The sequence below is a fragment of the Bactrocera tryoni genome, chromosome 1 (assembly GCF_016617805.1).
Source record: "Bactrocera tryoni isolate S06 chromosome 1, CSIRO_BtryS06_freeze2, whole genome shotgun sequence".
Taxonomy (NCBI): Eukaryota; Metazoa; Arthropoda; class Insecta; order Diptera; family Tephritidae; genus Bactrocera; species Bactrocera tryoni.
The window spans coordinates 81,064,655-81,089,664 of record NC_052499.1 but is presented as its reverse complement, the minus strand read 5'-3'; the positions used below and the strand labels follow the sequence as shown (position 1 = coordinate 81,089,664).

At 30.4% G+C, this 25,010-nt stretch overlaps 2 protein-coding genes across 3 annotated transcripts in view; one reads left to right on the top strand and one right to left on the bottom strand.

Annotated features, from left to right (window-relative positions):
* LOC120778535 (cation-independent mannose-6-phosphate receptor) overlaps positions 1-23,842 on the top strand; it is a 152,468-nt gene extending 128,626 nt beyond the window's left edge. The window contains exons 15-17 of one of the 2 annotated variants that reach the window (XM_040110381.1): positions 21,994-22,210; positions 22,401-22,531; positions 23,753-23,842. In XM_040110381.1, the coding sequence (XP_039966315.1) occupies positions 21,994-22,210; positions 22,401-22,531; positions 23,753-23,833 (429 nt within the window). In that variant the 3' untranslated portion in view covers positions 23,834-23,842. Of the gene's footprint in view, positions 1-21,993; positions 22,211-22,400; positions 22,554-23,752 lie in introns of both variants that reach the window. The other variant, XM_040110390.1, reaches the window with a different exon arrangement.
* LOC120778527 (protein toll) overlaps positions 1-25,010 on the bottom strand; it is a 306,345-nt gene that overhangs the window by 25,756 nt on the left and 255,579 nt on the right. Inside the window, exon 7 of the mRNA XM_040110369.1 lies at positions 7,447-7,456. The gene's annotated coding sequence lies outside the window, so the exon portion shown is untranslated. The remainder of the gene's footprint in view (positions 1-7,446; positions 7,457-25,010) is intronic.

Below are 25,010 nucleotides of genomic sequence, written 5' to 3'. Positions count from 1 at the left end.
ACAGCAAAAGAGGGAGCAAAGACGCACGCCGCAAACAGCAACCCTACAATCAGTAAGCAACCAGGTGACAAGCAAATATGAATACCAAACGACAATGGCGCTGCAATGGCAATGCAATGCCTGCTGCAATATGCTGCCAGAAATGGTACGCCAGCAGCTGTGCTTGCCACTCTGCTGGCGTTCGTTCGCTAATAGTGCCCTCCTTTGAAATGTTGCTGCGTTGCGCTTGTTGCGCGTTGCACCGTTATGCCATTTCATTTTCATCGTTTTTTCGTGCACTTTTTTGCTGGTGCTTGTTGTTGCCATTATTCTTTACATTTGCGGTGCAATTATGGTTGCGAAAAATGCTATATGGGTGTATGTGGAACTGTGTGAGTGTGTGTGTGTATGTGTGGGTAGAGTTGCATTGCGAACTCATTTGTATGTGCACTTGTACACATATGTATACTTTACATGCAAATATGCAGTTGAAAATTCTCTGTGAGCCTGTGCTTGTTTTGGTGAATGTGGTGAGTTATCTGTATATGTTTGCTTGTGTGTTGAGATTTAGTTATGTATATATAAAGTTTAGTTAAGTCAGTTTTCGTTGTCTTTTCATTTATTTAATAGAATATTGTCACTAATCAGTCACCGGAAGGAAATTAATTTGCAATGAAAATGAAATTAATCGGACAAAGCATAATTGCAATGCGTAAATAATTAAAGCGTTATATGCGTGCGTTCAAAAATTTTATACATGTATAGTTTAATTCTGCGAAGTTCTGAAATCATTTAATTTTGCTTGTTCAATATATATATATAATACTTATATATTGATCAGCTTCTCTAAATAATTCCAAAAATATCAATTCAGGTTTCGCTAAAAATATTCATTAAACAGCAATAATTTAAAATATGAATAAACCGAAAATAGAAGTATCTCTTTTCTTACGATTTTTCAAAAATAATACAGATTTATCTTTTATTTTATATTTTTAAAAATTTTGTGAAACAACTGCTTATTGTTCCAAAAATATCAACTTAGCTTTCGTTAAAAATATATTAATTAAAGAGCAAAAATTCTGAATTTTAATAAACCGAAAATAAACGCCTCTTTTGACTTGAGATTCTTTAAAAATCGTTTAGATTTTTCTCTAAATTTATAATTTTTAAAGTTTGTAAAACAGCAGCTTATAATTCAAAAAATATCACGTTAGGTTTCGTTAAAATATATTCATTAAGTACAAGTAGTAACAAATTAAATTTTGAAAAAACCGAAAATAGAAGCATCTCTTTTCTTTCAATTTTTCAAAAATAACTCAATGTTTTCTTTAAATTTATATTTTTAAAAAAATTTTGAAACAACAGCTTATAGCTTCTTGTTGGCTTTAATATGAGAATTTGTGGTAAAGTAACGACTTTTGCACTTTTTTGAAGTAAATCCAGTGTGAAATATTTGACGCAACCACTTAATTTTGTACTAAAAAATTATATTTTTTAATAAAAATATATTTTATTTCCTTATAAAATATAATATTCTTTATCTTATGGTGGACTCCTAGCAAACAGCAATAAACCTTTATATTTTGGCTTACTACTGACCGATTTTCAATAAATATCAGTTTTCTCGTGTCTTTATTGCTGTCTATCGAATTAAATTTTGCGTTATAGCAGGCTAAAACTAGCTTTATTTAAGTGCTCAAAGCGGCAAAAACCCTTACATCGAGATCACTCATACGCAATGGCGGCTAGCTAAGTGAAATGCTGCCGCACAACACTCTGCATTTACAATAGAACTTAGAACACTTCACTGCCAGCAATTATGCACAACTTTTGAAAATGTATGAAATCAGTGAGTAAAAAAGAGAAAAAAAAACCCTAAAACACAGGCGACCGCATAAAAGTGCGAAACATTGAAAGCCATTTAAAAGTTTTCCGTTATCACAACACAAGCATATCTCTCGATGTATCCCACATTCATATATTTGTGGCAACAAGCCATTTGCTCGCTGTTGCTGTAGTCGGAGTTCATGCTGATCCGAAGCAAGTTGACGCCGCGTCGTCAGCAATGTGATAAATATTTGATAAGGTTAAAATTGTTTGCATACAGCAACTCATGCATACATATTGTTACGCAAAATACATGCATATATAAATATATATTGTATATTTATGTATGCAGCAATAATTTTCAACGCCAACAGCGGAAGTTGATGAAAATTTCGGGTAACAAAAATGAAAGAAAGGAAGAAATAGACAGAGAGTATGAGCAGCTGGAGCCAAGTATGAAGCAAGGAGGCTACGGAGCACCGTTTGCTCTTGTCGAAGTGAAGATAAAGTTTGCTCACTGCTGCTTGCTGCAAGTTTTTGGGGTGGGGTGACATTGTCCATTGTCAATTGGCATATTCGGCAGCTAAAGCCAAGTAGAAGTTGCTTGGCTGCTGCGCCGCGCCTTTGAATATTAATCTGCTATTCATATGCATTTTAATAATTATTTTAAGTTTTATTTTTTATTTGTTATTGTTTTCTCAAAGTCTTTGTCTTGGCTTAATTGCTGGTGCAGTGCTCTGTATTCACTGCCTCGCACAGTTTTGGTTTATTCGCTGGTGAAAAGTGCAACAACCGCTTGTGCAGCCACTTAATAAACAAACGGTTTTCAGGCAACACAAACGTGCTGCGTTGACAATTAAATTTGCTGTTGTAAGAAGAAATCATGGAAGAAGCGAATTCGCAATTTTCACAAAATTCAATTAAAACTTGCTTGACAGTTGTCCAATATTGTTGTTTGTGTTTTTTTTTCTGCTGGCTGTCAACGCTTGCTTTTGCTGTTGTCAGGTCGGTTTGTGCTTTTGGTAATCGTTGCTGTTGTGTTTGTGTATCTCGCTGGTGTTTGTTCAACCGAAATCTGCAGCTAGATTTCTTGTCGTTTGATTGTTGTTGTTGTTTTGGTGTTGCTTAGCTGCTTGTCAGTGGCGTGCATAGTGCAAAAGCTCGCCGACTGTACTTTGAGTTTTGAAAAATAGCAATAGTTAATATTGTTAAGAGAGCAAGCAGCGCGTGTATTTGGTTAAATCAGCCTAAATGATTTTCTCATTTTCTAAAATGTACTTCAGAACAAATTTTTTGTAATTTTAAACTAGTTTCCAATTAGTCATAAGGTAATTGGTTGCGCAACTAGTTTCTTTCAGTATAGTTATTGGCAACTATTTTTATATTTTGTGTGATTTTACAGTTTATTATACCGATTTTTTCAACTATAGTTGTGTAATTTGAAACTAGTTTCTAATTAGTCATAAGATAAATGGTTGCAAAATTAGTTACTTTTAGTATAATTGTTGGCAACTATTTCTATATTTTGTAGATTTTACAGTTTATTATATTGAATTTTATAACTATAATTTTTGTAACTTTGAACTAGTTTCCAACTAGTCATATGGTAAGTGGTTACCTAACTAGTTACTTTCGGTGTACCCCCTAGAAAGTAATTTGTTGCTTTTAAAATTTATTATCCCACTTTTCATCACACTGGTACCCCATCGTTGCCTAACGGCACTGTGTTGTCTCCTTGTATTACGCCTTTTTTCGCTTTTGGACGTTGGTTTTTGCTAACTTTCCTACAATTCTGCTACTTCAGCTGTTTTAATTGTTTTCCCACTGTTATTTGCTTAAGCAATTGTCTTTCAAATGTCGGCTGCAGCCAGCCATTGCAGCAGCAACAGCAACGCTAGCAACAAACAAACGCGTGCGTGCAAAGCAGTTGGCAGTTGAACGAACGATTTCGAATTTTCTCAAACAAATTTTCATTGTTTTCGGTAGGCAGACATTCACATATTGTTGTTTGTGTTTGCGTTCATGTATATGTGTGTGGTGGAGTGGGCCTAGTGTCACCAATGTTACATGCTATGTGAACTGCCACTTTCTGTGGGCTTTGACTTTGCATTGTCGTTACTTTCCAACACTTTTATGCGCGCCTTGACGTCGTCTCCCTCTCCGTGCTCTTCCTCGTCGCCTTCGTTGCCGTTGCTGGCCAGCCGCTGCTGCTACTTGTTGTGTAATTTCATTTAGGCGAACGATTGCAAATTGAAATTTATGATTTAATTCAATTATGAAAATTTTGTCAGCAACAGTGTTGGCGTAGTTGAGAGAGAGCGAGAGCGCAATAGCTGAGCGAAAGGCTGTGAAAATGGCAGATGTCGGCGCTTAAAGGCTAGACGGGCTCGACAGAGCCTAAAATAGCCGCTTGGGAGGCAAAAGTTCTTAACACAAAATTGCAGCTGACTTTGTGTTTCTTCATTTGTTTGTGTGTGTGTGTTCGAAGCTGTAGGCTGGCCTAGTAATTTGTTTTTGTTTCAGGCGTTTGTTTGGTTATTGCTGCAGCTTTTGAAAGTTTAGCGCTGTTTTGCAACACTTTACTGTTAAATTTTTAAACGAATTTAATTATAGCAACAAAATTTAAGAATTTATTGACTTTCGTGTTTAATGTTTCACTACTTGCCACATTGCAGGTGTTACTAATTGTGTGCCTTATGAACTCAAAGTTTTGAATTTTAAGTTTTAGACTTCAAATGACACGAAATGGAAAATTTATATAAAATATTGCATATATTTAGTTTTATTTTTAATTATTTATAAATTTTTTATTTTTATGTTTTTTTTTTAATTTTATCTATAGCATATTTTTCTTTCAAAATCTTTTTTTAAATGTTTTAGAATTAAAATAATAATTTTTTTTAATTTTTTTATATTACTTATATCAGCATATTTTTGTTAATTATTTTTACTAATTAATTTATAATTTTTAGTTTTAAGTTTTTTAAATAGTTTTTTTTAGTTTTAAATTTATTTTTATATATTTTCAATATTTTTGAATTATTTTTGTTTTAATTGTTTTAAAATTTTTTTAATAAGCAGATATTAAATATGTTTTTGTTTGGCTTTAGCTATTTATTTTTTTAAATATTTTTTTAATTTTTTAACTGTTGGTTATTGTGTTAATGTTTTTTTTATTAAGAAGATATTTACATATATATATTTATTTTTTTATTTATTTACTTTTTTATTTTTTTATAATTGTTTTAATTTGTTGTACATTTCTTTTGACATTATTTTCAGCATTTTTGGTTTTCAATATCCTTTTGAAAGTTTTCTTAAAATATTCTTTTTTATATTATTTTTAGTTTTTAATTTTTATTAAATTTTTAAAATTATTTTTGTGTTTTTTAATCGGTTTTTGTTTTTTTTTTATTACATTGGCATTGACATTGATATAATTTATTCTAGTTAGTTTGTATAACAACTTTTTTTAAATGTTATATTATTATTAATTATAATTTATTTTAACTATTTTATATTTCTGTTGATATTATTTTCAATTTTTTTTTTTTATTTTTGGTTTTCTCTGTTTTAATTTTCTTAAAATATAGTTTAATGAGTATTTTTTTAGTTTTTTATTTTTTTATATTTTTTATTTTTTTTAATTGTTAAAATTAGTTTTTATACTTTTTAATTTATTTTGATATTTTTTGCAAAATATTTTTAATTATTTAATTTATTGCATTATAGTGTTTTATGTATTTTTAAATAAAAGGACATTTGTACAATATATTACTATATTTTTTGACTTCGACATAATTATTATTTTTTGTTTGTTTATTTTTACTATTATTTTTTTATTGTTTTCAATATTTTCAGTTTTGTTAAACAACATTTTTTCAATTTATAATAATATTTTATATATATGTATATACATATATATATATATATTTTTTTTTTTTTATATTAAAACATTTTTAAAATTTTTTTCCAAATATTTTTCTCTGCTGAATGTGAATTTTATTAGTTTAAGTGCCGTAAAGTTAATTTCGCGCACCCGACATTTGCAATACTTTAATACCATAACCCTAAGAAATAATGCTCTGCATGTATTTGTGCAACATATCCGACATTATCCAGTTCGGCTCGCTATGGCGAGTCAAAGTCTGCTGCCATTTCTTGGCTTAACCATAATGGATGCTCATTTCATATACCCCACACGCACGCGTGTTGCATGTAATGTAATGCATTTTGTATGCTGCAACGCGAATGCCGGAAGGATAGCAGATACAAAAGCCGTTATGCCTTTATTTTCTAAAAACACACACATACACGCGCACAGAAAATAAGAAGAAATATGAAGAGCACAATATGAGCAATACCGTAGTTCCGCAACGCCATTTCTTGGCTAAAAATTCAGCGTGCCACACACGCCTGCAACAATGTGCATTTATATGCTCAACAGCATGCAACCCTATATTCATGCAACAACTGTGGAGGGGGCTGCAGCCTTGGTTACAGCGTCACTCACACTTCTATGCAGCACTACGCGGCATACAGAAAAACGTACTCAGCGCTCGTTGCAGTTTTGCGCATTTTGCTTGCAACACAATGAGAAAATATCAGCAAATGCACAAACGCGCGTGCCACGTGAGGTGTTCAGCCACTGCGTGGTGTTTTGGTGTGCGGCGTGTGGCATGTGGCATGTTGCTTATGAGCTCGAATTATCCAGTTCCTCGTTGTGCAATGACAATGAAAGTGCAACGACAACAACAACGCCAACAAAGCTCAACTTGTGCAGTATATATGAAGACTTTCACAGGGTGTTCGTGTGTGTGGCAACGTCTGTATGGTGTTGTAAACTTTTATTGCTTGCAAGTCTGCACTCGCGTTTTACTTTACACCGTTATAACGGGTGCTAGGGTTATAGATATATATTTACATATACATAAGTCCTTACACACACATCTATATGTACTATATCTGAGTCTGTATGCGTAAATGCAGTGTGTGCTCACACTCAAATGGCTGGCCGTGCGCCATACATTTTTACTTACGTAAGTAATTTAAGTTTGTGTTAAGTATCCATAACTGCAATTCTACAATGTTTGGTCATAATTTAATTAAGCAACTTGTTTACGTGAAATTTTATGAGGCCAACCAGTGGTGAGCTGTTGTGTTGTTGTGGCGGCGGCAAATACATGTGCGTGCGCGGGAATCGGTGTTGTGTGTTGCCACAACGCTTAATTGTTATTTTATGACAGTCACCGTAGTTGCCACATAAAAGTAGCCGTCTTTGCTTGAGTGTTTAATTTGAAGTTATTAAAAAGTGCATTTGAGCGCGTTAAGTGTAGTAGTTGCTTTCGTTTAACTCACACAGTGCAAAAGTAATTTTCATAACTCAGCGAAATCGATTAAATGTGGTTTTATGGGACATGTTGTTGCAAGTGGTGGGCAATAAAGTCATATTTGTTTGGAAGAGAACGGGCATTCATAAAAAATTTTGAAAGAGAAAGAGGTAAACTGTGCATGCATAAATGAAATTGACCTTGAAAGTTAAAATAATCAAGTTTTTTAAAGCAGTTGTGTTCTAAAACATAAACTTACCAATATGCAAGCAGATGTGCAAACAAATGCCATAAAGTTGGTACATACCTTTTTTAATCTGAAAAAAAGAAAAGAAACAAAATCAGTGTTATTATCATTTGAAAAAAAAAATAATATTAAAAAATTTAAAAAAAATTGGTCTTAAATTTTTTTTATAATATTTTTATAAATATAAATTTTATAAATTTTTTTTTGTAACAAATTTATTTTTATAAATTTTTTAAAATACAAGTATTTCTTAATAAAATTTTTTAACATTATTTTTATAGTTATAAAAAATATTTAAAGTAAATTTATACATTTGAAATAAATTTATTTTGAGCTTTATGTTTGATTATATTTTATTACTATTTCAACTTTAAAATATATTTTTATATATAATTAATTAACTTCATCATTTCCTTTTTTGCATTTTTAATTTTTTATGTTATAGTTTGTATATTTAAAAAATATATTTTTTGCTATGTTTTAATCATTATTTAATTTTTTTTTTTAGTTTTATTTCGTAGTTTTTTACTTAATTAAGTTAAGTAACTTATTACTTAGCTATTTTTATAAAAAATAATGTTTATTTAATTTTTATATACAATATTTTCTCGTAAATTTTAACGTAATTAATTAATTTAAATTTATAAATTAACTATTTTTAAAAAAATATATATTTAATTTTTATTTAATTTTTTTTCTAGTTTGTTACTTAAATAAATAAATAGTTATTACCTTTTTTATAGAACAAAAATTAATTTAAATTAAAATTAATTAATGAAATTTTATGTGTTTGTGCAAATTAATCGACATACATTTTTTTTCGTAGGTTTTAACGTACTTAATTAATTTTTTTATTTTATTAATTAATAATTAAAAATAATAAGTTAATTTAATTTAAATTTTTTAATAGTTTTTCTTAAATAAATAAATAAATTTAATAGTTAACTATTTTTATAAGAAATAATAATTATATTTCAATTAAGAAAATGAAATATTTTAATTTAAATTTTTATTCGTAGAGTTTTACTTTAATAAATTTATTAGTAACTATTTTTATAGGAATATATTAATTCAATTTTTGCTAATAAATTAGATCTATTTTATTCTGGTTTTATTTTTGTATTTGTCGTTATTTTTATACATTTTGTTATGTTTCTAATTTTGCATATTTTTAAAATATATTTTTCGCTAATTACTCAATAATTTTTTATTTAGTGTTATTGTTTAACTTTTTCTCATTTTCTATATTTAAATTTTTCCTATTTTTGAATTAATTAAATTAATTAATTAATTAATTTTAATTTTTTAATGCATTTGTTATTCCTATTTTTTTCTTTTATATTATATTATTATTATAATATTAAATTATACATATATATTTTTATATATTTAAAAAAAATATTTTTCGTTAATTACTTGAATTATTTTTGCATTAAAATATATTTTTTTATTATTGTTTAATTTTTTTCGTAGTTTTTAACATTATTAAATAATTAATTTATTAGTTAATCATTTTTATAGAATAATAATTAATATAATTTTTTTAATTAATTAATTAAATTTTATTTTTGTTTTAATTTCTTTTATGTGTTTTTATTTTTATTGTTTTCTTCTATATTTAATATTTGTAATTTTATTACATTATTGAATTACAAAAAATATAAATAATTTTTAAACGATTATTTTAAGTTTGGTGGCAACTCTTGAAAATAACATTTGTAATTCACAGCATTGACACAAAAATCGTAATAAAAAAAACACAAAAAACATTTTTGAAATCAGCTTTATCTAAACGACTAGTTTCGGGACTAGTTACTTTGTGTTCAGTTTTCATAGAACAGTTTTAAAAAGCTGTAGTTGGTTATCGATTACTATATCCAGTTGCACTAAATACATATAGCGCATATATGTATGCATTGCATATTGCCACAATGTGGCCAATAATAAGATTTAAGAATGCTTACATAAATATGGGTATATACATACATATATGTAATATATTATACAAATATATGTATATAATAGATATAGTTTACCTAAAATTTATCATTTTCTAACTGCTCTCGTTCTTTAATACTGAATTTTGTGCACTTGCCACACCTACACACCACTTCATGCTTCATAGCATGTATTTCCTTCGATCGTTCGATTGCAGACTCTCACGCCCCTACCGACAGCTACCGCGCCACGCTGGCTGCCACATAATAACACCTGGCCGGCAGCATCATAATGGAACTGCACTTTTTGCAAATGGTTTTGCTTTTTTGTTTTTGTCTTTTGCTGACTCGCTTCGCCTGCCAACCAGCAGCTTTCAAGTGTACACTTGTGCATATGTGTGGATTTGTGTGTGTGCATGTAATAGCAAGCAAGTGAGCAGCATTAAAGGTCCTTGCCTTTTTGCTGTTCTCCGCTGCACGTGTAAGTGTATGTTTGATTACAGCGGCGTCTCTTAGAATACTAAACACACACGTTCATAAACACACACACAAACTTAGAGGCATATGTGACTCTGATGTTCTTGTTGTAGCGCATATGCTCATGTGTTAGGCGAGGTGTGTATGACTAGATGGGCGTCGCAATTTGTGCCATCGGTAATTTGAAAGGCGTTCAAGCTGCTGCTTGCTCTTTTTTCCAACAAACGCACACAAACACAAACACAAATCGACAAGGTGTAATATAAAAGCGCACACATATATACATACAAGTACATACAAACTTTTGAAAGCACTTGAGTGTACACTCATAGCGTGTTGCAAGTTGTTCCGCAAAACACACCCACACCCAAACACACCACACACACTCTCAGGCACACTTTCCGTAAATGTGGTTGTAAAAAACCATGCGGACCGCCATACAATTACACGCTCACAGAGAGGAAAAAAAACGCTTGCATGCACTTAGGCAGCATTAAAGAGTTTCGTGCAATTTGTGTTTAGCAAATTTTTCGTTGCGAAATTTTCTTTCTATAATGAAAGACTCTGTGGTGGCAAGCAAAATGCATTCACGTTACGTATACGCCCCGCACCCAGCCGAGTTTGGCGCTGAAGTGCACTTCTGTTGCTTGCATTGCCAAGCTGAGCAGGCGCAAAAATAAAGCAATTGCAATGGCAAAGTGTAAAAAAATGTTGCAACTCATTCATTCAAGTTCTTGCTCGTGCAAAAAAGGGCTAAAAATTGGAGAAAACATTGCAAAAAAATCGCACTTAAGCATAAAGCGGCGTTTAAGCAAGTTAATTAAACAAAAGTTTCTTTTAATTAGTGTCCTTAAGGTGGAGCGGCAACATTTTGTGCGCCTTTCATTTGCAATTTGTAATTTTTCTTCATATACTCATTCGTGTTTTTGTGTAATTTTTGCCGGTTTGTAGTGCTTTTGCCCTCGAAGACACCTTCGCCAGCGTTTGAGGTGTTTACCGAGTGCCAGTAAATGAAAAAAACGTAGCGGTATACTAACTGTTTATGTCTGGGTTGGCTGCTAAGTGCTTCCTGTGCGCTGCGGCATGTGCGGCAGGCTGGCAAATCGCTTATGTTTGCAGCTGTCTGGCAGCTGACATGAAAGCGACGTTGATGCCGTTACCTTTTTAATCGCTAGGCAGACGCTGGAAATGTGTTTTTCTTGTTGGCTACATAATTTTCCTATTATAAGCTCTGCCTGCGGTGAAATTCGGCTGAATTCGGGGTGCTTCTATTTAAAGTGCTTCAACTTTTTCGATTATGTGCACTTTTAGTGAGTAAAGCTACTTGGTTTTGCAGTATTTTAGTTTCTTTTTAGTATGTGTGTGCCTTCTGTATTTGATTAACGTTTTGCAGTGGAGTGTGCACATGTGTATAACCACAATTATATCCGCGGGATTTTTAATTTATTTTTAATAATTTCTGCAATTCGTGATTCCGTTGCAATGTTGTTGGTTAATTGTATAACAACCACCGCATACTTGCATAACATTAAATTATAAGCTTTTGTGGTATCGACATTATGTACACAGGCACATTTTTTGTGTGTTTAAATATATAATTTAAATTTTAATTTAATTATTTTTTTTTAATTTATGAAAAAAGGTATTATGTGTTGTGGTCCCAAATACGTCCACTTTTATATTAAAATTGCTAATTTTATGCGTGTTTCGAATGATTTTGCGTTCTGTTATTGTTTTCTCAGTGCAAAATATTAAAATTAGCAAATTTGTAGAATTACAATAGTAACAAATATTAATAATGAATACCGCATTATTGCCTATATTTATCACATAATCTTGTTTATATTAGCAACAGTTTTTTTTGTTCAAAATAAAATGGCTTAAATTTTTGTCTCAATCAAGAATCTGAATCAATATCGAACAAGCTAAATTGTAACCTGCAATGTTGGCCATAGTATCGCATATCAATCATTAACATATCATTAGGCGCATTTTTAAATGTTACCCATAAGCTTTAGCGAATTCATGCACCTGTTTTATTATTCAGTTTTTTACATTAACATTTTATAATGCATCTAGCACTGATTAAATTCCCATCAATCTTGCTTATATTAGAAACATAATCTGTTTTATATTAGACACATTTTTTTTGTAATAAAATTGCTTGAATTTTTGCCCCAATCAAATGTATGGTCAATAAAGTACACTGAAATTTCGAACAAACTAAATTTTAGCCTGTAATGTTGGCACGTATACTAATATACTGTCTACTATTAGGCGCATAAATAAATATTGCGGACAGGCACCAAGTTTTAGCGATGTTACATACCTCTTTTACTACCAGAAGTGTCCTCAACTAAGTTTTGTATTATTTTTTTTTTTTTTTATTAAATTCCCATAAAAATTGTGTCTATAAATATATTCATCGGTTTTTTTTATTTTAAAAGCTTTTTTTGAACAAAAAAGTGTACAACAGTTGTATTAAAAGTATTGCCCAACTGTAGCTAGAACATATTCCCACATTTTTTTGGCAATTGGTGGATTCCATGCCAAAAGCACGGCGCTGGATTGACGGTCAAGCATAAATCAAGCCAATTTATTTAACCCTTTTCTGATGTAAATTCCAGTAAGGATATTTCTTATTGACAGTAACAAATGATAATCAGAAAGAACAAATTTTCACCTATTTGGACGGGTAAGGCAGAATTCTATAACCACTGTTCTCCAAATGGTTTTCAAACGGTCTTTCAATATGAAGTCGACGTTGTCATAATGGAAAGTTATATATATTATATAAATATATATATATCGGGTGATTTTTTTGAGGTTAGGATTTTCATACATTAGTATTTGACAGATCACGTGGGATTTCAGACATGGTGTCAAAGAGAAAGATGCTCAGTATGCTTTGACATTTCATCATGAATAGACTTACTAACGAGCAACGCTTGCAAATCATTGAATTTTATTACCAAAATCAGTGTTCGGTTCGAAATGTGTTTCGCGCTTTACGTCCGATTTATGGTCTACATAATCGACCGTGAGCAAACAATTAATGCGATTGTGACCAAGTTTCGCACTCAGTTTACTTTATTGGACATTAAACCAACCACACGAATGCGTACAGTGCGTACAGAAGAGAATATTGCGTCTGTTTCTGAGAGTGTGGCTGAAGACCGTGAAAATGTCGATTCGTCGCCGTTCGCAGCAATTGGGTTTCGTTACGGTGAATGGCGATCGCTATCGTTCGATGCTAACAAACTTTTGTTGCCAAAAATGGAAGAACTGAACTTGGTTGACATGTGGTTTCAACAAGATGGCGCTACATGCCACACAGCTCGCGATTCTATGGCCATTTTGAGGGAAAACTTCGGAGAACAATTCATCTCAAGAAGTGGACCCGTAAGTTGGCCACCAAGATCATGCGATTTAACGCCTTTAGACTATTTTTTGTGGGGCTACGTCAAGTCCAAAGTCTACAGAAATAAGCCAGCAACTATTCCAGCTTTGGAAGACAACATTTCCGAAGAAATTCGGGCTATTCCGGCCGAAATGCTCGAAAAAGCTGCCCAAAATTGGACTTTCCGAATGGACCACCCAAGACGCAGCCGCGGTCAACATTTAAATGAAATTATCTTCAAAAAGTAAATGTCATGAACCAATCTAACGTTTCAAATAAAGAACCGATGAGATTTTGCAAATTTTATGCGTTTTTTTTTTTAAAAAAAGTTATCAAGCTCTTAAAAAATCACCCGATAAATAGCCTCGTGTAAAGTCGTGTACTCTGCCCATTATTCGGCTAAATTTGATGAAGAGTTTTCGGTAGAGTTCCGCATTAAAGAGTTCTCTCACTTTTCGTATTTCTAATACCACCAAATACAGTGCATTACCTTGGCGTCATGGAGATTCAGCTTTGCCGTTTATTTGGTTGTTTAAACAGGTTTCACATACGATTTTATGCATTTAGGTTTATCGTCGTAGAACCAGCTTTCATCACCTGCCAGAGTCTGATGCCACAACTTCTACTTTTTGTGGCGTTCAAGCGGCATTTCTGTCATACAAAACCGTCTTTCAATGCCTTATGGCTTCTATTCACTTCATCTAGCTAGGATTCCTTCATTTCTATGAGCGTCTTTCAATGCCGTAATGCTTCTATATAGCTTTTTACAAATCTTCTGTGAAAATTTACGGATCTAAACTTGGTATTCTGTTATTTCCACGAATTATTTTAATACTTTATTAAAAATCTGTACATCATCGCTATTAAAATTACGTGCAAATATATTTCTAGGCAATAGTATTTGTGTACATAGCCACAACGCTCTTCTTCTTCACTCATTATTAACTAATTTGCATATTTAAATACATTGCGCGCACACTCACACACGTATGCAATGTATGTTTTGCACAAAATTGCGAACTTATTGAATTAGTCTTTAATTGCGATCTTTATTAAGTACAAATTCAAGTGAAATGCAATTGCAAAGGCACGTGATGTCTCTCCCAAGAGACAGCCACATATACAAACATTAGCTGTAAGCAAAGCTGAGTGAAAGAAAAAAGTCCAGTACATATGTTTACATGCCTGGCATTACAGCGCATTTACATGTGAAGCAAATTTCCTGTCATTGCATGTTAATTTAATTCAATTTAGATGAAAATTATATGCTGCCAAACGTGTGCGTGCATGTGTGGGAGCAAAGCACGGCGTGCATTGCCAGCAAAGCAAATATGTATATTATATGCATCAACTATTTACATATGTACAGTTATGTAGCATGCACGCCAGCGCTGCGCAGCTACACATGTCAACGGCTTGGAGATGTCACTTGCTACATTTCCGGTGCAACTATAGACGCCACAAATTTACTAATATTAATGCACACAGACGCACACATATACATGCAATGCGGCATGCTACATAATGCGCTTGCAGCTGCATAATAATTTGCTTTGCTGTTTTCTTGCTTATATGTAATGTGTATTGGTGCGCTTGTGTTGTGTAAAAAGTTGCCTGCATGTTGTAGTTGTTTGTTGTAGCGCTTTTATAAGCTTTGCCGTCTGTCGCATGCTGTAATTACAATAATCATAATAATTCTGCAATTTGTAATTACCACAGTATTGTTTGTTGCATGAATGCTTCATTTGTCTAATGCAACAACTGCAAATCTACACATACAAATGCAAATATGCAAATATGTGTGCGTGTGTTCAAGTTGCTTATTGCTTTAATTAAAGTTTTAGCGTTTAGCAATTGGAAAAGTCGCTTGCTTTATTACATTTTATTTAGAAGAGAGTTGTATAAAACGTTTTTGCGCCTTAAGTTAGGCAATAATATAAAGTTTTTGCTTATGTTTCTATGTTCTGTTCTTATTTTGTGTTCAATTTTATTGATTATTTAATGTTTGTGGCTGTTCTTCATAACAGAATTGCATAATAATACATAATAGTTAAAATTTGCGCCTTGAGATAGGCCACAATAATTTTTTTTTTGTTTATGTTGCTATCTTTTGATAAAATTTTATGTTTAATATTATTTGTTTTTATTTCATACGGTCGTAGTTATAAAAAAAAGTAAATAAATAAAATAAAAAATTTAAAAATAAATATAAAAAAATTATTTTTATGTTATTTAAATTAAAACGAAAATATATAAATATAAATTTCTTGCTTCGAAATCAAGTCTAAGCTTAACACTTTATATAAAATTATTAGTGAGAAAGAGTGTATGTATGTTGAAGAAACTACTGATTCGCGCCTTGTGATAGGCTTTAATATATATATTTTTGGTGAGTAAGTCCGCATATGACACACTATTGCCCAGTAAACTCATATGTACATATGCATTTCTCGGTCAGTATGCAGCAGGCACCAAAAAAATTGTAATTGCAAGTCAAATAACAATGCATACAACCTAATGCGCAAACATACAAACATAAATATGGTAAATCTATGTGTGTACCGTTGTACACGTAGACATGCGCTTGCCTTTGTCTTGCTGCTGAAGAGCATATACATATGTATATACAAGTCTATATAAACCTATATGTATTTACAAAACGTTGAGCTTCAAGTGCTTGCCGGCGCATATACTACTCACCTACAGCAACAACAATTACAACAGTGTTTGCCATATCTCTATTTGTCGCAAGTACTTTGCTGTGTGGTCATTTTCCTTGCTGCAATTTAGTTCATTCAATGCGGAAGGTGTTAAGCAACCACAAAAGGCCATTGTGTGCGCCAGCTATTGTCACTAACAATGCATTCTCAGGATTTTCAATATGCACTCAAAAACAACAACAACAACAATGTTGGAGGTTGCGCTGAGTTTGTATACAATAGTGGGCGGCAGGAAAGTATGAGCATTGAGTTGCATTTAAATGCGATTTTTTCGCTTATTATTACATGCTTGCCAATTAGAGATACAAATCAGTGATTTCCGGGTAATGTTATAATTATTTATTTATATAATATTACAAGGCAGACCACAGTGTTTTTTTTATCGTGAATGCAAAGCAGAAGAGAGGAAAGCAATTAAATTAAAGGTTTTTAAATTTGAAACCTTTTCATATGGAAATTGCAAAGTTAGTAAAAAAAGATACAAAAATATTTTTTGAAATTTTTATTATTTACAAAAACAAAAAAAAAAAATAAAAAATAATTTAGAAAACCATTAAATGAACGTTTTTTTTTTTAAATAAAAAATTAATTAAGAAAAATATTTTTCTACATTAATTTTTTTGTTTTTGTAAATAATAAAGGTTCAAAAAAATATTTTTAGATTTAGTTTTCCCAAATGTTTTTTTTGTTTTTGTAAATAACCAAAAAATGTTTTTGGATTCTTTTATCATTAAAAGAAAGTAAAAAACAATTAGAAGACTAGTTTTTATAACCCTTTTTATTTCAAAAAAACGAAAAATTGTAAAACAAACAAAAATATTAAATATAAAAATTAAAAAAAATATTTTTTTAACTTATTTAAAAAAAAAAAAACAAAATCATGAAAACTTCATAAATATTAAAAAAATAAAAACTAAGCAATAAAAATTTTAAGAACTTTTATAAAACAAGTGAAATTAGAAAAATAGTTCTAATACCATATTTAATTAACTTTTTTATTATTAATAAATAAATGCATATATAAAAATATCTGAAAAAAAATTTATTATCCGTTATTGCGAAAAAAAATGAAAAACAAAAACACAATAAATAATAGGTATATAAAACCAATATATAAAAAAAATAAAAAATTCACACAAAAAAAGTTTATAATATTTATGAAAAACAAAAAAAAAAGATAAAAAAAAAATATAAAGTTATTCATAAAAATATTTTTTATTAACTTTTATTACTTAAAAAAATATATTTAAAAAAATAAAAACAATACTAAAAAAATATAAGAAAGTATCTGAAAAAATAAGTTTATTAACATTTATGAAAAAAAAACAGAATACACTATTCAAAAATAAGTTATAAAAAATTAAAACCAAACAAAAAATTTTTATTAATCAAAATTAAAAAAAAATATTATTTTTTATTGAATGGAAAAACAAAATTACTTAAAAAATTTATTAAAAAGTATTATAAAATCAAATAAAAAGATTAAAAGGAAAATATTTAAAAAAAATTATTTTATTAACTTTTATTGAAAAAAAAAACACAAAAACTACAATTAAAAAAAATTATGAAAAATAAAAACTAAACAAAAAAGTTATTTCCTAACTTTTATGAAAATAAAAGAAAAATAAAAAAATTTGATTACTTAAAAAAAATTATAATTATTTTTACATATATTTTTTTAATGTTAATCACCAAAATAACAATTTTTGGAAAAAAAATTAAATTAATTCAAAAAGTATATTTTGGTAACTTTAATTAAAACAAAAAAATATAAAATCAAAAAAAAAATAAAAAAACGAAGGATAAGTACACATAGGATCTTTATAGACATCCTCTAGCGCCCAAATATTAAAAAAAAATCAACAAAACCCGATTTAAGAGATAAAAAATTTAATACCCGCCACCATTGTGAAAACCACGCTGCAGCACTTAAGTGATTTTAACTGCGCACATTTTAGTGCAAACCAAATGTATTTAGCAGGCATAAAGGTATGTCACCTTTTATTATGCCAATTCCGTTTAAGCGCCTAAAAATATGTTAGCGCTTTGATAGCTTGGCTAAAACGCGTATAATTTTTTATCGACTTCAAAAGCGATGAACTGAAAAAGAGCAAAAAAAATCGAGCAGATTCTTTCACACTTCGCCATGCCACAGCCGAGAGCGCGCGTTGGCGCCTAAAAGCTGACTTCTATTGCACATATTTGAATGCGCTGCCACGCACATTTATTGTCAACTCCAGTGCGCTAAGCGTCTTCCCGGGTGTCTTGATTGACGCAATCGCTAAAAAGCAGCGCAATAAATTTTATTAGCTTCGAACTTTATGCGTGCGGTGGCAGACGCAATGAGACGCTGAAATGTCGAACACAAAAACAAATATAAATTTATATGCATGCAATGCAATAAAAAAGCGAATAAAGGAACGCGCATGAAAACGCTAATAAAATTGCGCCGCGACTAAAAGTGTGCGAGAACGAAATTCGCCGCAACAAAATTTAATAAAAAAGAAAAGCGAAAACAAAAGAAATAAATGTGTGACACATAAAAGCGGAAAAAGTTGAATTATATGCATATATTAATTTTATACGTTTGTGCTGTGCGTTTTTGTTTGTGTAATTGAATTTGTTGTTGGCGCACACTTAACCCGCTTCGATTTAAATTTCCATTTACAATTTCAGTTGTAATTTCAATTTCAATTTCAGTTTCGAGTGTGCGTCAAGTGTTTGATATTGTTATTGTGCATTACGCTCCTGAAAGTATGCTAAAGTGGAACAAGTAGAACGACTTTTTGCTATAATTCCACCCTGTTCCGGTTGCATTGTTTGGCATTACACAACTAAGTGTTGCTGTTGTTGTTGTTTTGTACTTTTTGTTGTTGTTATATTTGTATTTGTTTATTGGAATTACACTTGCATGCAAATTATTCAAGTGCGCGTCCTTCAAAGCCTCTAGAAGCAGGGCTCCCCTGTATTTGGTTGCTGTTATTTTGAGTTCAGGGTTAACGGTGCTTTGTATTGCTGTGTCCATAGTACAGCGCCTGTTTAATGAATTTCAATGCAAGTTTTTGTGGCGCTGATTGCTTTTGCGCTCAGTTGCATAGTGAAAAACAATAAAAATTGTTTGCTTGCTGGATTTTACTAAAGATAATTAAATTTAAAATTTGTAGTTGAAGTGAAAAAGTATGTGAGGTTGTGTTTTTCAGCTGAACTGTTGTATAATGATTGACACAAATTTAGTTTTCTGACTAAAGATAATGAAAATGTATAAATATTCATAATGATGCAAATAGGATTACCGTGATAGCTGTCTAACGGTTTTATGGTAAAAAGAAAAATTGATTCATTTTACAAAAAAATATTGGGTAGTCGAAAAAGTCTTTTCGTATTTTGTCAATAGATGTCGTTGCAGTCGTATATCTCCAGTGCTAGCAATCACATTGTGTCATGCCATATAATGTTAGAAAGGTGAGATTTTAGGCTTCATTTAACCAAAAAAAAAATAATTAAATTCGGCAAAGTTGTAGAAAAGTTACAGCTGTTCAAAAATTAGAGAAGGCAATGAAGAAGAAATTCGCTGTATTTTAAAAATTTTGTTTAAAAAAGCGAAGAATGCCACGCAAGCCAGCAATAAAATTTGTGAAGTTTACGAAGCCGATGCTGTACCAATTCGTGTAGTACAACAATGGTTTGCTCGCTTCCGTTCTGGAAATTTCGATTTACTCTGATGGAATAATGTCGCCAGCGGAAAAATGGCAAAAAGTGGTCCACCAAAATGGTACATGTTTGTTTAGTTATTTATTAAAAAGAAAAAAACATAAATTGAAGTTTGATTAGAAATACGAAAAGACTTTTTCGACTACCCAATATTTCATATAGAATTATTTATATGGGGAAAATTTTGTTTTAAATATTAAATTAATTTTAGTAAAACTGTCTTTACTGAAATTTATCTTTTATTTCAAAAACTCAAAATAATGCCTTGAAAATGTACTGTAATATACTGCTAAATATCAGCACTTGAATATGTGTGGCCCACAAATTTATCTTTATCTTTATCTTTATCTTTTTCTTTATTTTTATTTTTATCTTTATCTTTATCTTTATCTTTATCTTTATCTTTATCTTTATCTTTATCTTTATCTTTATCTTTATCTTTATCTTTATCTTTATCTTTATCTTTATCTTTATCTTTATCTTTATCTTTATCTTTATCTTTATCTTTATCTTTTTCTTTATCTTTATCTTTATCTTTATCTTTATCTTTATCTTTATCTTTATCTTTATCTTTATCTTTATCTTTATCTTTATCTTTATCTTTATCTTTATCTTTATCTTTATCTTTATCTTTATCTTTATCTTTATCTTTATCTTTATCTTTATCTTTATCTTTATCTATATCTTTATCCTTATCTTTATCTATATCTTTATCTTTATTTATATCTATTTCTATGTCTTCATCTTCATCTTTGTCTTTATCTTTGTCTTTCTCTTTACCTTATCATTGTCTTTATCGTTTTCATAATTTTTTTATTACATCTTTCTATTCTCTCTCTCTTTTCTTCCTACTTCTAAAAATGTAATATTATTGCTTTTACTTTTACTTTTATCTAAAATTTTGACGCCACTTACTTTCAATTTAACTTAATTTGACGACTTCTCTTTGACAACCACTTCTTCATTTAATTTATTCTCTATATTTATTATGCTCTTGTCTTGTTTTGCTGTTTCGTTTGTTTCTTTTTATGCGCTCTTAGTTTTATTTTCGCGTCACCTTCTTTTATTGCTACTATTTACCTTACTTTCCTTCAACTTTTAAGTAGTCTACCTGCAGGCGCACGCACACTTTAAATATGCCGCATAAAAATGGTTATTACTCAACAATTTCTCAAACTTTAACATGTCGTCAGTGAGCCATGGTTGGACCGAGCGCGGCGCAGTGAAGTGGCAATGCAACGCGAGTGCAACTAATGTTGTCAAGACATTCAGCGCCGCAGCACCGGATGCATATTCATTCATGCCATCTTGCGTTCTTGAGGTTGTCATGCACTTCAGCCGCCTGCCGCCTTCCATTCCACCTTACCATTAAGCGCAAGTTGCCTTGCATTTTTAGTTTGCTATTTTTTCAGTTTATTTTTTATTTTCGTTTTAGAACATTATCACATTTTACTATCTGCGCTGTCGTATTAGCTTTTTACAAGGTGGAAAATTGTCTAGTTTCCCTCCCCTAATTCCTTTCTGACTGCTTGTTTGTCTGTCTACGCATCCGCGCGAGCTGGAGAGCCGGCTTCCTTGTGCGCTTTTTTCAATTTATTTTTTATTTTTTCTACACATACATACACATACCTGCAAATGTATAAGCGTGGATCTGCATTTGCAGCGCGTAGAGCAAGTGGGAACTGTCTCTGCAACCCTAACAACAACAAGACAGCGGCAGATCTCCAGCGACTTGGCAGGCATTTACATTTATCCGCAGCAATTTGAAAATGGGTTTTTATTTAAGTTTACTGTTGCTGCCGCTTCGCTGACTGCCGCGCTGCCACATGGCTGGTGGCTGGCTGCCACTATGTGCGCGCGTTTGGCGTGGGCGGCGCTGGTGCGGCGGTGTGACGCGAGTCACGCGCTGGAACATTAATGTTCACTTAAGCAAATTGCACACACAGCTACTTGCCACACTTACAACTACATGCGCACGCATGTAAAACTTTATTTGTGCAGCATCTTCGCACTGCCGTGTAAGATGCACAAGCACAGACAGCAAAAACAACAACAGCAAATAACAAGCAACATGCGCATTCACTAAGTGTGAATAAGCTTGTTAATTTTTCTTTGCAACAAAATAATCTCGTCACACACACACACACGCAAGCACACAAATATATTCGCAGTTCGCTACTTGCAACGCGACCGTTACGTATCAACCAGCATTTACTTTGCTAAACGGCAAGAAAAATTTTACACTCAACTGTACTTATTGAAACATTTTGTGCATTTTTTTCCATTTTTCCATTTTACTTCCGCAATATTCGCTAATTTTTAACCTATTTCTCTGCCTTTCTTTGCGCTGTGTCTTTTGCAGGCGGGCAAGGAATGCAACTTGGTCGTGCACCAGAGCACGCCGGATATCTGCAAATTCCTCAGTCGAGCGGTGCCGCCGGCGGCGCAGGACTCGGCCGTTAGCACCACAGTTGCAACACCAACAACTACAACAACGACAAAGAGCAGCACAGCAGCACCAGCAGGCGGCGTAGATAATGGCGGCGCACATCCTGCCGAGCAAACTGGCTCCATTGGTGGTAAATTAACTTTGTTGCACACGGCCATAAGCTTTTTCGTTTATTTTTACATTTTTTTGTTATTCTTATACCGTTACTGCTACTTATAAATCTATTTTACCACAGCAAATTTTACATTTTATAATTTTCCAATTTCTCAACCATCTTTCTTCTGGGTCGCGCTGCGCTCGTGTGTACCTCGGCAATACAGCTATATTGGCCGCCATACTATCGCTGACTTGCTTCGTCGCTTGCCTTGGCGTGTTTGCCTTTTCGCCGGAGCGCCGGAACAGCGTGAGGCGCTTGTTTAGACGCACTACATCGGCGGTGCGTTACTCGCGGGTAAGTTTTGTAGGAAGGGAAGGCAAGTATTTTAGCTGGTTTAATTTAAATTGTTTTGCTTTAATTTGGTTTTAGGTAATTTTATTTTATTTTTATTTTGATTAAATTTTAAATTTGATTTGATTTGATTTTAATTTTAATTTCATAGTTTTCATTAACAGTGATTTAACTTAAATTTTTAATTTTGATTTTAATTATAATTTTAATACTAATTTAAATTGGTTTCTTTTTCTTTTTAATTTTAATTATATTTTCAATTTTGATTTTTTTATAGATTTACATTTTTTTAAATTAATATTAATTTTTATTTTAATTTAATTTTGGTTCTAATTTTAATTTAAGGTAATTTGGTTTTATTTTTATACTGATTTTAATTAAATTTCTAATTTTAATTTTTTGGTTTACATTAACTTTGATTTTATTATAATTTTGATTTTAATTCTATGTTATATTTCAATTTTTATATCCAAAAAATTTTTAATAAAATTTAAATTAAAATAAAACATAAATTTTTAATATTAATTTCTGTTTTAACATTAATTTTTCTTTAAGCTGTAATTTTAGTTTTAATAATTAATTAATTAATATGCTTTAAATTGTTTTTTTAATTTTAATTATGTTATTAATCAATTATTATTAATTTTAATTATTTTATCAATTTTGATTCTTAATTCATTTTAATTTTAGGTTTTGATTTTAAGTTTAATGTTTAATATTTTGTTTTTTTTTTTTAATTTTGTCATTAATTCTTTTTTATTTAAAGTTTGATTTTAAATTCATAATAATAAAAAAATAAAATTTATAATTAAAAAATTAAATTAATTAAAAATTAATAAAAAATTAAAAATAAAATTATTAAAAAATTAAAAATAAAATTAAAGATAAAATTTTTTGTGGTAATTAAAAATAAATTTTTATTAAATTAAAAATTTAAAATAAATTTTTATTTAAATTAAAGTTAATAAAAAATAAAAAATAAATTTTTAGTTAAATTAAAGTTAATAAAAAGTAAATTTTATTAAATATTTTTTTTAATTTAAATTTTTATTGTTTTTGTTATTGTGAAATTAAAATCAACCAAATTTTTTATTAATTTTATTTAATAAATTTAATTTTTTTGTTATTAATCTTCATTGCAAATATAATTTTAATTTGAATTTAAATTCTTATTTTGAAATTGAAAGCATCCATCAGCTAATAAAATTTTTTTCTGCTCTACAGGTTCAATCTAATGAGGAAGCGAACCTGTTGCTCGAGACAAATGGCGAGTTTACGGACAGTGATGATGAACTACTGCTCTAGAGCAAATGCGAAACACTACTTAACTACAACAAGGATTTCAGAAAACTCACTACAATACTGTACACTGTGAACAAACACGAAAACTATTTTTAATAACAACAAATAATAATCTTTTATGTATTTTAAAAAAGCTTAACAAAATTATTGTACTGAGAACGTTATGAGCTGAAAATCTGAAATATTCAATGCGAGCTTCTTTTTGCCACATAAGCCTCAAACCTGAAACAAGAATTGAAAATAATTCAACAAAGAAAGCCTAAAAAACACCAAAGAGGAAATACAAAAAAAAAACAAAATTAATAAAAAATATGGAAAAATAAATATATATGTACATAACAAAAAATATATATATTTAAACAAAACGGAAAAATAAATACATAACTATATAAATAAAAGCTGAAAATACAAAATAAGAATAATCAGCAATTCTAAATCAGATCGAAGAGAATATATATTATATGTATTATTGTATGAGCGAAATTTTTAAGCATTTTTTAAACTTATAGTGTATTACACACACACATACGAAAAAGAAATATTTTGAAAACAAACTTGTATAAGTATTTGTGAACTGTGAATGTGCAGCTTGGAATGTTAAGAATTGGAGATCTCTTTTGTGTATAAATCATAAATGTAAAAAAATACCTTTTAAATTATAAATGTGCGAGTGTAAGCATACCTTTATATGTATGTTATGAAAAGTAAAATGGAGTTAGAAGCAAGAAAGAAACTAAAAACTATATTTTTTCAAGAGCTGCAAGCGTATGCCATTGCATTTTATCATAAGTATTTCGATAAAAAAGATATTATATAAAAGACATACAACATTGTAAGCGCATTATGGCATACATGCTTCGTATAAACGTATGTATGTATGCAGTGAAGCCAGGCGCTTAGGCTTCTACAGGTACCCACTGAAGTATTTGCGATCTAAAGATCTACATCAACACCTTGATATATTACACATATACACACATATATTACATATTGCAGCTTTAATTGTGATTGCAACGCACACACATACATACATACATACATACTTACATTTACATAGCTATATTAATGCGTGTTGCCACCTTTTAGTCAACTTTTGTAATGCTTAAACACTACAACTATGTACGTGTGTTTGAGCACAAATTTATTCCTATTTATCTCTTAAATAATATTCAATATTTCT